We start from the raw sequence: 13645 nt of genomic DNA on the forward strand, positions 1-13645 counted from the left end.
ACAAGATTTATCCTTTGGGGAAAGATAGTTTTGAACAACTTTATAACTTTTTTTTCTTGACTCATTTCCCAAACGTCTTTCAGATAGTATTTATAGTGTGTATACATGTACTTAGCATCTTCAATGTGTTGCCAGTATGTTATAAACTATAAATGTTAATACATTTTTACATGATACATGTTTGGTGTTAAAACAGTACAACTAGAGTACCCTTAATCTTGCAGTCTCCAACTCAGTTAAATGAATACATAGATAGGACCAGTTGGAATGTAACTCAAATACTTTACTCAAGTTTAATGTATTTTATCTGTTACTTTTAATTATTATTGCACTCTGTACTCCACACATTAAAGCTTTCATTATTTATTATTTTGCAGATTAAATACATATAAGGCTTCTTCTTCTTTCGGCTGTGGTGACCCTCATTTCCTAGCACCAACCCTTTCTATGTTCTCCTTCACTACATCCATAAATCTCTGTTGTCTTCTTCTTTTCTTTCTGTATGGCAGATGCATATTCAAGATCCTTTACTTAATAATATAATAATATAAGTGATTAAAATCATTAACAATACAATGTTTAACAGATATACACATCAATAATAATATTCCTCCCCACCTTAAGCCTCATCTCCTAAATGAAGTCAGGGCTCCGACACATGCAAATGTGCATAAACATGCTTATTTATTCCCCAAATTGTCACAATTACTTATTTTTAGTGGATTAGACATGCAACCCATCTGGCCAACTGAAAATGCCAGCTATGCAACAACAGCTGGTTATAAGCTAACGCTATGTCAGCTGATGTTAGGTTTGCGTGTCCTAAAAGTCACGCTTTTCCTCTTATTAAAGGTTTGATTTTACTCTCACATTGTGTTTGATCTGTTTCAAATAAATTTTCACTAACACCGGCTAATAGCAGCTACCAAGAGCTAACAGCAGCTCAGTGGCAAAAATGCAACAGTGTTTACCTACAGAAAAGTTGATATTCTCAACAACTCACCTCAGTATCGCTGTCATCGGACAAAAGTGAGCTTCACTGACTCATGGACTCATATCGGACTCCTTTCACAAAGTTTTACAGCCTCCTCCAGATTAAATAGACATGGACACCTGACATATTGACAACTGAGGTAAGCAGTGGACAGACAGCCTACACTCACTGTAGATACAGAGTTGTTTGTCCTACAGCAGCTACTGTAGCTTAGATTATGCACTTGAATTGGGAGGGACAAGGAAACAGAATTTCCTTGGCTGTAATCTGCAATCTACTAATATCTATTTGTGAGATTTTTACACAGTGTACCTTTAAAAATATTTCAGTTTTGCAATACTTAAGCAGGATTATAACTTCTACTGTAGTAAAAAGTCTAAATACCCCCCACACACACACACACACTTTGTAAATCAAGTATACAACACAAGACTGTTTCTAATCCTGTGCTGCACCACTTTTCACTAAAACCGATACTTGAGGCTGTGTAAAAGATTTCCAGTACTCTTAGACTCCAATGCTGAAATGCCCAAGTTTACACCATTAAATAGCATGTTAACAACCTTTTACAGAAATGGTTTTGGCATTTATACCCCTTTATATAAACTCCATGGAGGGTGAAATGCATCTGCCATTTGACTGACAGGTGTCCAGACCCAGGCAACTGTAGCCAGTTAACCTTTGGCAGGCTTCAACTCCACTAATCAAAAACACTAGATTAGTGTGAAATACAAATGGTCCAAGAAGGTAGTCTTTCAGTTTTAGTAAGTGTATTCTAGTGCTTTATTTAGCAGGTGTTGAACCTCTACAGCTTATGGGTGGAGCTTGATTACCAAGCTTGCTAGCCTTATTGCTAGCTAATAATTTAAATCCATCCTCTCATCCAAATATGGTCACAGCATGATCAACTGCTAAGATTGAGGCTAACGGCTGATGCTGCAGACAAATTATTGTGTAATGATGTTAAAGCTGCTGTGTCTGAAGTGATAATGCCATATATAAATGAGCCCTTTTAACATTGCTTTTTCTATATTATTTTCTCCTGAAAAAAATCTATCAGGAGATTAAAGTCTACGTAAAATACATTTTTTTATATTTCAACCTTAGTTTGAATCTATTAACCAAAATAAATCATAAATCTCCCCTTAATTAAATGCCACAGATTAGTGTGGCCTTGAGCAACCCAACAGACTTAATTTCTCATGATAAAAGCTGAAGCGTTAAATTTAGAATTTCACAAAATAGTGCAAATACATGCATCAGTCAGGCAGAACCATACGGATACCCAAGTATTTATTAATGAGTTTGAAGCAGCACAAGAATACATCAAAGACAATGAGGCAAGTCACTAAGTATTTTCACTGCTTCATGCGAAAGCAGAACACAAAGATACACACTGACTTTGAACTTAGCATCTGTAGATTGCACCCATCTGTGTTTATAAGCCTGTACAATATGCAGCACTGGAGATATATACTACAACCCCCGCGTCTCAGATATGATCTAATTATTGCCCCATCTGCTTCTGTTGCATATTTGGCACAGTCTCTGTTGTTGTTTTTGTCTTGACTTTTGTCATCACAAACCTCATCCGTTCTTTGTATTCTGACACAAAATAAGCACTTGGACAACTGGCACATTATTATTATGATCAACAATGGAAAAAATGACAAGAGCACAGGAACTGTATTGTAAATGTTATGAACTTTTGCTGGTGTGCAGATCCTTCTCATATGCTTTCTATCCACTTGCACAGATCTTGTAAGTGGAGATCTTGAATGTAACCATTGCTCCTCCAGAGGGAATATTTCCTTGTTATGGTAACAGTCTCTCTACAACAGTCAAATGGCTTCGTTCTCTTGGACAGTCTTTATAGCATGCCCGTGGCTGATGCATTTGTCCCTTAACTGGGACAGTTTAAAAACCTCCTGTAGGGGGCAGCAGCTCAGCATTCCTTTCTAGTCTTCACCATCTTGCTGGTGTACTTGATAGGGATCCCCCAGCGTCTCATTAGATAGACATCAAACACATAGGCCATTCCTGGCTCCAGGCCCCCAATCACAGCTGTAGTGACGGCCCGCCGAGGATTCAGCTCTTGGAAATACTTGCAGAGAACTCTCTCGGTGTCAGAGCGGGACTCTGGCCCCAGACAGGGTGCAGTTAGAGCTGATGCTCCGCCAGCTTCTGCTTCATGGCTTCCAAGTTTTCTGCGGTACACACAGTAAAGGCTTCTTTCTTCTGTTCCCATCCATGCTAGGGTGACACTACTGCAACCACGCAATCGGTTGAAGGATTTTATCTGTAAGGTGGAGGGCAGAGATGGGACTCCTCTGCGGTGGTAAGCTGATGAGGTCTGCATTTTGACTGAAGCTGTCAAACCTTCTGGTAGCGATGGGTCTGTAACAGCAGAGGTGTGGTCCATGGCGGTTCCTTCTCTCTCCAGGTGGATGAGATAGGAAGTACTTCCCTGGAGCCATATGTGCGCTAATTCTCGCCCAGCAGCCTGAGAGGTCAAGACCTGACCTTTACTAGATACAGTCACCTTGACCTTTTCACCTTCCCCACAGCTCTGCAAGGTGAGGAGGCCACTCTGTTGCCAACCCCGAGGACGGAAACTGAAGAACTGCTCCGAGCTGAAGCCTCTGTCTTGGAAAGTCACCCACCTCAGCTCTCCTTCTCTAAGGGCGGTAATAGCAGGTCGAGCCTCCTCATGTGTCCGAGCAAGTGTCCCCTTGTATGCCATGCTGGTCCCATTCAGCCTGTCGACCACAAAGACATCAAAGTAATACTGGGTCTCAGGCAGGAGCTCTGAGACAGTGCAAACACTTTCTGTCCCCTGACACACACATTGGAGGTCTTCATACTCATCAGTGAGGGAAGCCGGTGGACTTTGAGGACTTTCAGGATAAGTGTCCCACTGCTGCCACCACCACTCTTTCAAAATGGGCCAGACCGTCACCCTGCTCCGTCTGTCCTTCTTTTCTTGTTTTTGGTCTTTCTCTTTCCTCATACTCTTCTGTGCAGCACAAAGGCTGGGGTAGTTTTCCTGTGAGTTGACAAGGACACAGTATTCATAACTGGTCTGTGTATGTGGGAGGCTCGTTATGGAGGCACTGGGTGCCCAGCTGAGGGTGACGCTGGTCATGCCTACACCTAATGTGTGAACTTGTGGGTCAGCTGGGAGCAGAGGGAAGATGCCTGAAGGCCCCAGGCCTTCATGAAGATACACTGTAGCTCTGGTGTTCTGCTGTTTGGAGCGTAGCCTTAGGATGTAGATGGAAGCGCTTGGATAGGTTGGACCACTGTAGCTTTCCACTGTATTGCCAGTATTGCTGTGTATTTTCTCCTCCGTCCCAGGACCTCGCCACCACACCTCAGGCATGCTTTTTTTAGTACTCCCTGTGAGCAAAGAAGAAAAAAGAAAGCTAGCCACAATAGATCATAATGACACACTTGAATATGTTTTGCTTATTCTCACTTCACTTGTGCATTTGACCATCACTTTGGAGAATGACAAAGTTTGATACTAGAAGATTGTTTTCACATTCATTCACTGAAGGATAAATGTTTTGCTGCACACAGTTGGAGTTAGTCAGAGTGAAGCAGGACTTGAATTGCATCTGGTAGTTTTTGCACATCTGGTAGTATTTGTACATTCTCAGTTTTGGGATTTTTAAATCAGGAAGAATAATTAGACAAGATTTTCAGACAAACATTATTATCTAAAGTAGCATAATTCTTACATGTGTAACCCTGGTGTCTTATTTCAGTAGTGTTCTCCAGTTTCCCTGAGCTATAGATGAATGGTGGGTTATAGGTTTTCTTAAAAGTATTCTCCATAATAAACACCAGTGCAGCTGAACAGTGTGAACTTTATATCCTGACATACACACCAGCAGATAGGAGCTAACGTTTTTTCAAGGGGTGATAATAAATAACTCAAATGTTACACATAAAAGTATAAAGTGCTCTAAATGAAGCAATTAATGTTATAATAAACTTTATCCTGCAAAGTCATAAAATAATATTGCACAACTTAATATGCAATATAAATCAATGTTAGAATCTGCACAAATTAAATGTGGCCAACAATAAATACAAGTGCAATAACTCAGGTTATATATCAAAACATGCCTGAAGGAGACCTTATAAAGTTTGGATTATCTCATATTAGGTTCTTTACAGTGTTAAAGAAATAAAGCTGTCATTGCGTAAGAAATGCTTATTACTTTCATGCTCTGAATTGGATAAGATGCATGCCACACTCTGTATGGAGTTTGCTTAATGTAGCCTCCTTGAAGTCAGTGCACTCATACAATTAGTGCAATTACATAATTAATTACACAAAAACACCACGTTATTAGAAGTCTGTTTTTGTACAGATCAGATAAACAGCATATAAGGGGGCAGCTGTGGCTCAGGAGATAGAACGGGTTGTCTACCAACTGGACGGTCAGTGGTTTGTTTCCAGCTCCACCAGTCTGCGTGCCTGACTTTGGGCCCTAAGAAAGGCACCCTAATGATCCCAGTGCATTCATTAGAGTGTGAGTGTGAGACATGTTGCTTAGGTATAGATTAATGTCTATGTAAATGGATAAATGAGGACTGGACTAAAAAACCCTTTGAGTGCTCAGTTAGAGTAGAAAAGAACTATATAAGTCCATTTACCATTTACCACATGGCCATAAGGGTAGACTCTTACTACAAATGAATGAAACACATGCAGGCTTTCTTTGTGTTAGCCAACTTGATAAAACATAACACAACAACAGCGCTTTTCAGCTTTCTTCTTGCAAATAAGACAAGAGATTAATACTGCAGAAAATTAATTACTCTTAGATTTAATGCACAGAGCACTAAAAATAAACATTTTTTATTTTTAGAAAAAATAAAAAAGTCAATTTAATTATTTTAATACTGCTGTTTACAACGTCACAGCTGCACATTAGATATCTGAAACTTTAAATGTGATACATTAGAGGTTACTGTCCCGGAACGGAAAAAAAAGAGGCATGGAAATCGCTTTAATCTGTTGCCAAAAAAAAAAAATAAATAAATAAGTTTTATTAATTGTGTAGGTATTCTGGGTAATACACACGTTAATTAATTTTCTAATCTATCCTGTAGTAACTGCAATTCCAGCAGTGTAAAACAGAAATAGTAGCATATTAAGACAAAGTTGGCAATAAAAAAAGAACAACAACATTCTGTATCACCACCTAATGACTTGGTTTTGGTTTTTAGTAAGGTATAGCTTAACAAAATGCACACATAAAATGTATTCCTGCTGCAGATAATCTATATTGCACTTAAAAATATGCTTTGAATAAAAGAATCAATGAAAACATGGCGCTTCCAGCTGACTTCAAACAGAAAATCTGAACATAACCTGCTCCCAACCAGAGGTATTCAGTGTAAGTTACCATGGTGATTTGGTAAGTTACCATAGTGACACAGAAAGCTTTGACTTTTAGCTCAACGTAGCTTGCTAACCCACGGACTGTAGAAAACAGTCATTGCGCTAGCTCCTATGCTAAGCTAATCACCACTGATTTCATATTATCTTCCTCTTTTACTGCTGGCAGTACGTAAATAAGTATGTTTACCAAAATTAAATTCTTTATTTGGTGTTTTTGAGTTGCTTTCCCATAAAGTAGTAATGTAATGTGTTTTTAGCAATGCTACAAGAGTTGAAATTTAAGAAATTAGCTATAGCGATTTACTGAGATGTATGCTAATGCTAAATTAGAAATTTAATTTACTGGTTAATAAATCATGTTATGTTTCACCAAAGTGTAAGCAGTGGAAACAATTTTTATACTATTTAGGTGTCGCTGTTTTAAAAAAATATAGTACATGTTATTAAACCAAAAGCGTTATGTTTGTACATTATAACAATTGATCACATTGAACCTCGCTGACAGAGAAAATCCTAAGCACCTTGTAAATGAACAAACAAATATATATCTAAAATGTCAATTGCCACTTCAAAAATGGTTGGCAGTAATTTCATTCAGCACCTAAAGTGTTTTCATTCTGAAGTACAGACTCTTCACTTAAATGACGCTACTGCCAGATAAACACAGACAAAAAAAATAAAAAAATAAAAAAATCACCAATTGTTTTCACTGTTCATGTCTCCTAGAGATGAAAAATGAGACCAAATGTTACCGAATCAAAGTGAATTATTCAGGCTGGCAATGGGGACCCATGAGCTCAGGGTCTGAATGATTCATGTGTCATTTTATAACATAATGTTATTTTAGCATGTGGAGAAGCTTGTTTAAGTAACCTGGAAAAATACTCTTGGAAAACACTGAGGCCTGTTTGCTTTCCCAGAAATCTCTGCCTTTTTAGGACTGAAATGCGATTACTTCTGTTTCCTCTGAGCACTGATTGCCTGACTTTAATTCTAAGCCTTTGTGCCAGAATATATTTAATCCTTTGAGTTTATTTAATTGCTTTGGTTTGCAAGAAACAGATTGTTACAGAGTGCAGTTTTAGTTTGTTGTTTTATTCAATATTTGAACAGGGAGTTGGCAGAGCTTTTTGGTGTGTGTGTTTTACGAAATGAAAAGCCTCAGATAAAATTTATCACCAGGTGACACACAGATATGATCGCACTCGCTGTCTCTGTCCTTGTCAAAGACATTGGGTGGCATTTAGAAAAAAATATATGCGTTTTACAGTGCTTTGAACTTCAACAAATGGGTACAATGTGCTGATAAGATGTAGGACTGTTAAATTTGTGGACTGAAATTATTGTTTGACAGAAATCAGTTTGTTGGCCTATAAATTTGTGTAACAGTTGCAGTAAAAGCATGACCTTGAAGCTACAAATAATGAAAACACAAAGCAAGAATGTACCTTTTTACCTTATGCTACTAATTCTGGTCACATATCTGGTTTAAAAGTCTCATCTACACATTGAAGCTTAAGTAAGATTAGACTGTTTGCCCTTCACTAAATCCCTACATATTATATGGCAATGATAATCTCTAATCAATGTCCTTGGCTAAGCCAGATGTAGTGAGGTCTTCAGGTTAAGTGGGTATCAAAAGGTGCAGCTTGTGGTCTTACTGTCCACTCACATTTCAGGTTTTTGAGGGGTTTGTCCTTCAGGGTGCGAGCAGCCAAGGTCCATTCAATGGGAAGGTCACAAGGGCTGACTGTCACCGACATCCCCGGAGCTTTCTTCTTCAGCGTGAAGTATAACCTGTGGAGAAACACCAAAGAGAACCAGCTTGCTTTTTCACCGGGGATGACAGAAAGATAGCATCCTGCTTCTGTTCAGCTGCAAGGTGATGGACGAGAAGACAAGATATTGTTCGGTGCCCATTCTTTCATTTTGTTGAATGATTTTTAGATAAGGTGGGGCGGTTATAATTTCATTTACTAAAGTTTGACGAGTTACAGCCGTTTCAGACATTTGCCAGTTGCTGTGTTTCCATTTGCCTACACGCTGATCAGTCATTTGATAGCAGATCAGGAGAGGTGACCTCAGAATCAGATGATAAGGCTGCACTGACGGCTTCAGATGGATATCTGTCTGCTTGATGTAACCATCTCAGCTCGTGCTTAGCATAGAAACTATAAGGACATGGTTGTGCTGTTGCATGTTGGATGTTAGATTTGCATATTATATGGCAGTTGAATTGCTGTTGAAGGGCATTTTAACGCTTATTCTGTGGTGGCCTATTAAAATTCAATTCAACTCTTTATTGCTTAGCAAAGACGACTGAATAGAAGAAGTCTTTAACATTTCTTTACATTTAGTCGTGCTACGTGAAAATGTATTAACAGCATAATTATTTCCTACCTCACAAACACGTTTATTCATTATTCTGCACAGATGGTGATTGTTTCCAAACAGATGTGCAGCACTCTTTCTCAAGGGCACTTTGTGGATTATTTAATAGAGTGATTAATTTCTGAATCAGTGTTTTCTCTCCATTATTTGCCGTGTGGTCCTGCTTGACTGCACTGGTGGACAGACTGCAGCTCATGGGGAGATGCATGTCGCAATTTTCAGCTCCCGCTTTCAGAAAGCAACTGGCACTGTTGTGTAGGGTTCAAGCCAAAAGGGGTCCACTTCCTCTTGCTCTCTCTACAGCGCTGCTGGAATCAGCCTCTGTCTCCACGAAAGGTGGATAGGGAATGGGTGGTGATATGTTACTGTTTCCGACCTCACTGAGCAGACCTTCGTTTTTAATCGTGGGTCTTAAATGAAATGCAAATGAGGAAAAACGTCAAGCAGGGACAGCATCTAGTTTCACGTGAATTCAGCTGTTACACAAGTGCTGAGATTATCGTGGACTTGTTTGGATTAGAAACACATGAATTACCTGACTGTTTAAAATGGTACTTTAAGTTCATTTCAAGTCTAATCATTAGACAAAAATATTAAGTGTATGCATTAAGGAAATGATATAGTTTGACAAGGAATTCATTATGTGGCGCTTGCTGATTTATTTCAGCTTCATGTCATCATGGGGTGAATATATTTTTAATCTTTTGAATAGATTTTAATTTTAATCCTAATCTCAATTTATCTTAATCGTGATTGGTGCCTTTTTTTTTTTGTTTGGTGATTCACTCACCTGTCACTTCTTAGCAATTACCCAGTCTGCTCTGCTTAGTTCGAAACTGCTTTCAACCCACTTCATTCATTAGGCACAGTTTATTTGGTACACATATTAATGTACTGATAATTCAGCATAAAGTATGCTGAAAAATTGATATTTTTTAAAAGATAGGAGCACCTTTTTCACCTCTTATGACACCACATCATTAAATATAATGAAAACAATCTTGCTATGCTCTCAGTGGAAACAAGCTATCAACCACATGGATGCTTTCCATCTGTTACCTGCGAGTTCGTCCTTTAGGTAGGGTTACAGAGGTGATCTTTCCTTCTGGTAACCACGTAGTTGGGCGAAGTGGCACCTCATTCTCAGGTGCCACACCTGAGTGCACCTGGGGCCACAAAGATCCACATACCAGTGCCAAAGCTGCACCAAGACACCAAGACAGCACCATAGTGGATTCACACTCTCTCGTGCCTTTTAGTCTTCGTCCCTACGTCCTGGATGGCTCCCGGGCTCTGAAAATGCACAGTGGAAAGGTCAAGACCATCAATCAGAGCCCATCAGCAACGCACACACAAACACACACACGCAGACTTAGTTCAATTTCTACTGTACCATTCAGGCAGACACTAAAGAGCTGTAGCGGCTGATGATTCATTGATATGAAGAAACATCCTATCCTATTCAGACAGAATTATTCATACCAGGGAAAAGAAATTGCCATGCTATATTACTCTGGGATGTGTGTGTAGCACAGCTTGACACTCACTGTAAAAAATCACCCATCGCACCACTTTTCAAAGTGTGAAGTGGGTTGCTAATATCACTCTGAAGTCGCTGCCTTTATATCTACATTTCTATTTTTAGTTTGAGGGTTCGAATGGGTCTGTTCTCGAAATATCTTTGATTATGATTATTAGGGGACTTATCTTGAGAAAGCGATGCCGTGCTGATGCAGAGACGAGTGTGCAAACAACACCTGGAGGTGCTCTGATGCAGTCAAATCCATTCAGCATAGATTAATGCAATGCCTAAACCAGAAGAACTGGTATCAGATTTTTCAGGCTTTCTTTCTGTCTTTTTCCCCCGTTTTTTTCTTATTTCTCTCGCACTCTGTTAGTGTTTCACAGTCCTTTTATCTGTACATTTATATGTGGGCGTGCTCCTGTGTACATGCGGTTGTGATTTAGTGATAGTAGATGATTACAGGTCTCACTGTTTTCTTTCTCTCCTGAGAAAACACATTTGTTCAAAGTCACACAGCCTTCGCCAACACACTCCCCGCCTTCCCCTAACAAGGTGTATTATGTCAGTGCTGTGCCCCATAGATCAGATGACAGCAGCAGTGGAACCACGGAGGCAGCTACAGAAGGTACATCTGAGTCTTTTGGGCCCCGGGACGCTCCGAGATTCAAACTCACAGATCGTCGCGCAGCTACAAAGTCACACAGAGGCGCCTGCTCATTATCCTTGCAAAGAAAGAGGGGAGTGAACGACCCATAAAGCTTTAACTGAGAGACATGCAGAGGGAGAAAAACTGATTGAAATGAGAGGGAAGAGAGGAAGGGAGGGCTGTGGAAATGGAGAGCGAGAAGAGGAGGATGTTGGATCCTAGAGTAATTAGAGGGAAGAAGATGGAGAGAGGAGAGAGGAGAAAGTGGAACTAGAAAAGAGATGGTTAGAATCAAAAGAGAAAAACATTCTAGTCAGGCAACAAGGTCGCAATGGATTTCTCTCTGTGCTTCAGCCAGACATATGAAGCTGATTGGTGTTTACTTTAGCTCCCATGTCAAATGCCCAGTGTGGCACATATTAGCAGATGGCTGCACAACCTCACAGCCCCTCTCACACGTCCCCTCATTCAATCTTGATAAAGATGAAGACACAAAAAAGCTTGGCGGGCTTGTTTCTTCAAAACGCACCCACTGATAAAATATGCATACGGCTCCTCAGCAAATTATGGCCAATTGAATTTTCATAAGGCGAAAAGGCTGGGTCTTAGAGCGAGAGGGAGCTTAGTGAACTTAACTACCACCCTCAATAAATAAATACACAGGAGCTCATGACTTTGATGGTCCTGCTCACTCTCTGCTCTTTTTTTTTGTGGTTATTTTTGTTTATACGAGTTTCCTCTTTCCATTATGTTTATCCCAGACTGTCAACTGACTGCATTTATTCTGGATACTGCTTGAGTTTTAATTAAAGATACTTGAGCTCGGCTCTGTTTATCTTTTTCTTCCTCTTTATGCTTTTCTTTTTCTGTCTGTTTTTCACTTCATTTGTTCCCCTTATTTAGAAGTTGATGCAGGCTCAGTTTCAGGGGGACAGGTTGAGTTCTGTGTGCTATCTGTCTGCACATTGTATTAGCTATCTTCTGTCTCCCTGGGCTCTGGCAGGACCATCTGCCTTCTGTTATCTGTGGGCAGGGACAGATTAAATGGCATGGGGTGGTCCCTGCAGGATCCGTTGTCCCCCCCAAACTACTACGAGCAAAGAACTGGCCTGTGATTCATGGTGGGGGTTGATGAAATGATGGAAGGGTAACATGCAATTACCATGCAACTTGATAGGATTTTACGGTTCACTTTCTAACTCGATGCACGTACTTTTGAATATATAAACCTTCCCTCGTTTTCCTCACTTTCACTCTCCTTTTGCGCCTGCACCTCTCACGCCGCTTGTCGTTCACACACTTTTATATAGTATCACACTCTTTCTTTAGTTTATGGCTCTTCATTCGCTGTGTTCACTGCCCCACTTCATAGTCACACTAGTGTATTTGTAAATAATTAAAAAAACTACTAGTTGTCAAAAAGAAAAGAGAGATGACCCCAACCTTTAAACGTGCAAAAACAGTCATAAGACGTACTAAAAGTGCTTTACATCTGTCTCAGCTTTATTAACAGCCCTCCAGAGACCACACACACACACACACACACACACACACACACACACAAACAACTGATTCAAAGAAGCAAGTTGCTGACTTACACAACCAGTTGAAATCTGAAACGCTGACGCACTCACACACACTCACACACACACACACATGCTCTGCAAGGACAACATGCATGCATGCATCCCCTTACCTTCTCTCTGTGCACGCTCTCCCTCTCTGGTGCAGGGAGTGAGGGATGGGATCAAATGAGAGAGGGAGAGAGGATGGAGGAGGAGGAGGAGGAAGGGGGGTGAGAGTCGGTTGCGAGGAGAGGAGGAGCGACAGCAGGTTGTTGTCGGGTGTTCCACTGATTCCGTCTCCCATGAGGTGCTGCTCACCCCTTACTTCAAGAGATGTCTCTTCAGAGCTCAGGTGTTCCTTCAGGGCTGTCCCACCTCCTGTGTGCCTTGGTGTGGTGCAAGGCTCCCAAGGCACTCTCCACACTCTTTTCCTCCGTCTCTCTGAGACCTTCACACGTGGAGGCTTGTCCTGCTAAATACTCTGTGAATGTCATCTGGTCAGTGAAGCCTGTATGCTTTCTTCGCTTCTCGTTTACCCACTGTCACTCTTTTTTCTCCCCCTTCCTCCCGTTCTTTTCACTTCTTCCTTCTGTTTACCTGCTCCTGGTAGTGAACAGAGCTCACTTGCAATTCAAATAGGCTCATGTGTGACTGAGTGTGTTTGTATATCTGTATGTGCAATCTGAGAGTGAGGGAGCGAGTGGGTGAGTGTGAGGGGGATGACGGTGAGGTCGCTGAATGGGGGTGGTGATGAGAAGAGAGAGAGAGAGAGAGAATGTGTTGTCAAGAGCAGCGTTAGGGAATAGGGAGGTGATGTAAAAGTTAAGTGCATTCACAATACACGCCAGTCTCTGGCTGGTCTGATAACATCTGCATTAGGAGATGATTTCAGACAGCATGTTAGAGGTTACACTGTCTTTGTGCCCTTATCGCTTGTTCAGTCAGGTGGTTAGTCTGCCTCTAAATGAACATATTTAAACAGGAGAGCAGTTTATCAGTCCCTTAATAGATTTATGCAAATATTTAGTGTGCATGTTTATATCAAATGTTAAATAAAAAAGTGAAAAGGGACTTTGGATTGCAAATAAAATCATTTCAGCACTTT

The 13645-nt window shown here is 40.5% G+C and overlaps 1 protein-coding gene across 1 annotated transcript; it reads right to left on the reverse strand.

Moving 5' to 3' along the window:
- Positions 1-2270: 2270 nt before the first annotated feature.
- ndnfl (neuron-derived neurotrophic factor, like) lies at positions 2271-13262 on the reverse strand. Its single transcript, XM_084949090.1, has 4 exons — positions 12672-13262; positions 9864-10097; positions 8086-8210; positions 2271-4393 (listed from the first exon to the last, which is right to left on the reverse strand). The coding sequence occupies exons 2-4, from the start codon at positions 10031-10033 to the stop codon at positions 2940-2942; spliced, it is 1749 nt and encodes a 582-aa protein (XP_084805216.1). The 5' UTR covers positions 10034-10097; positions 12672-13262; the 3' UTR covers positions 2271-2939.
- Between the last annotated feature and the right edge of the window lie 383 nt (positions 13263-13645).

The sequence above is a fragment of the Perissodus microlepis genome, chromosome 13 (genome assembly GCF_051167445.1).
Source record: "Perissodus microlepis isolate ML-2025 ecotype Zambia chromosome 13, ASM5116744v1, whole genome shotgun sequence".
In the NCBI taxonomy this organism is placed as follows: domain Eukaryota; kingdom Metazoa; phylum Chordata; class Actinopteri; order Cichliformes; family Cichlidae; genus Perissodus; species Perissodus microlepis.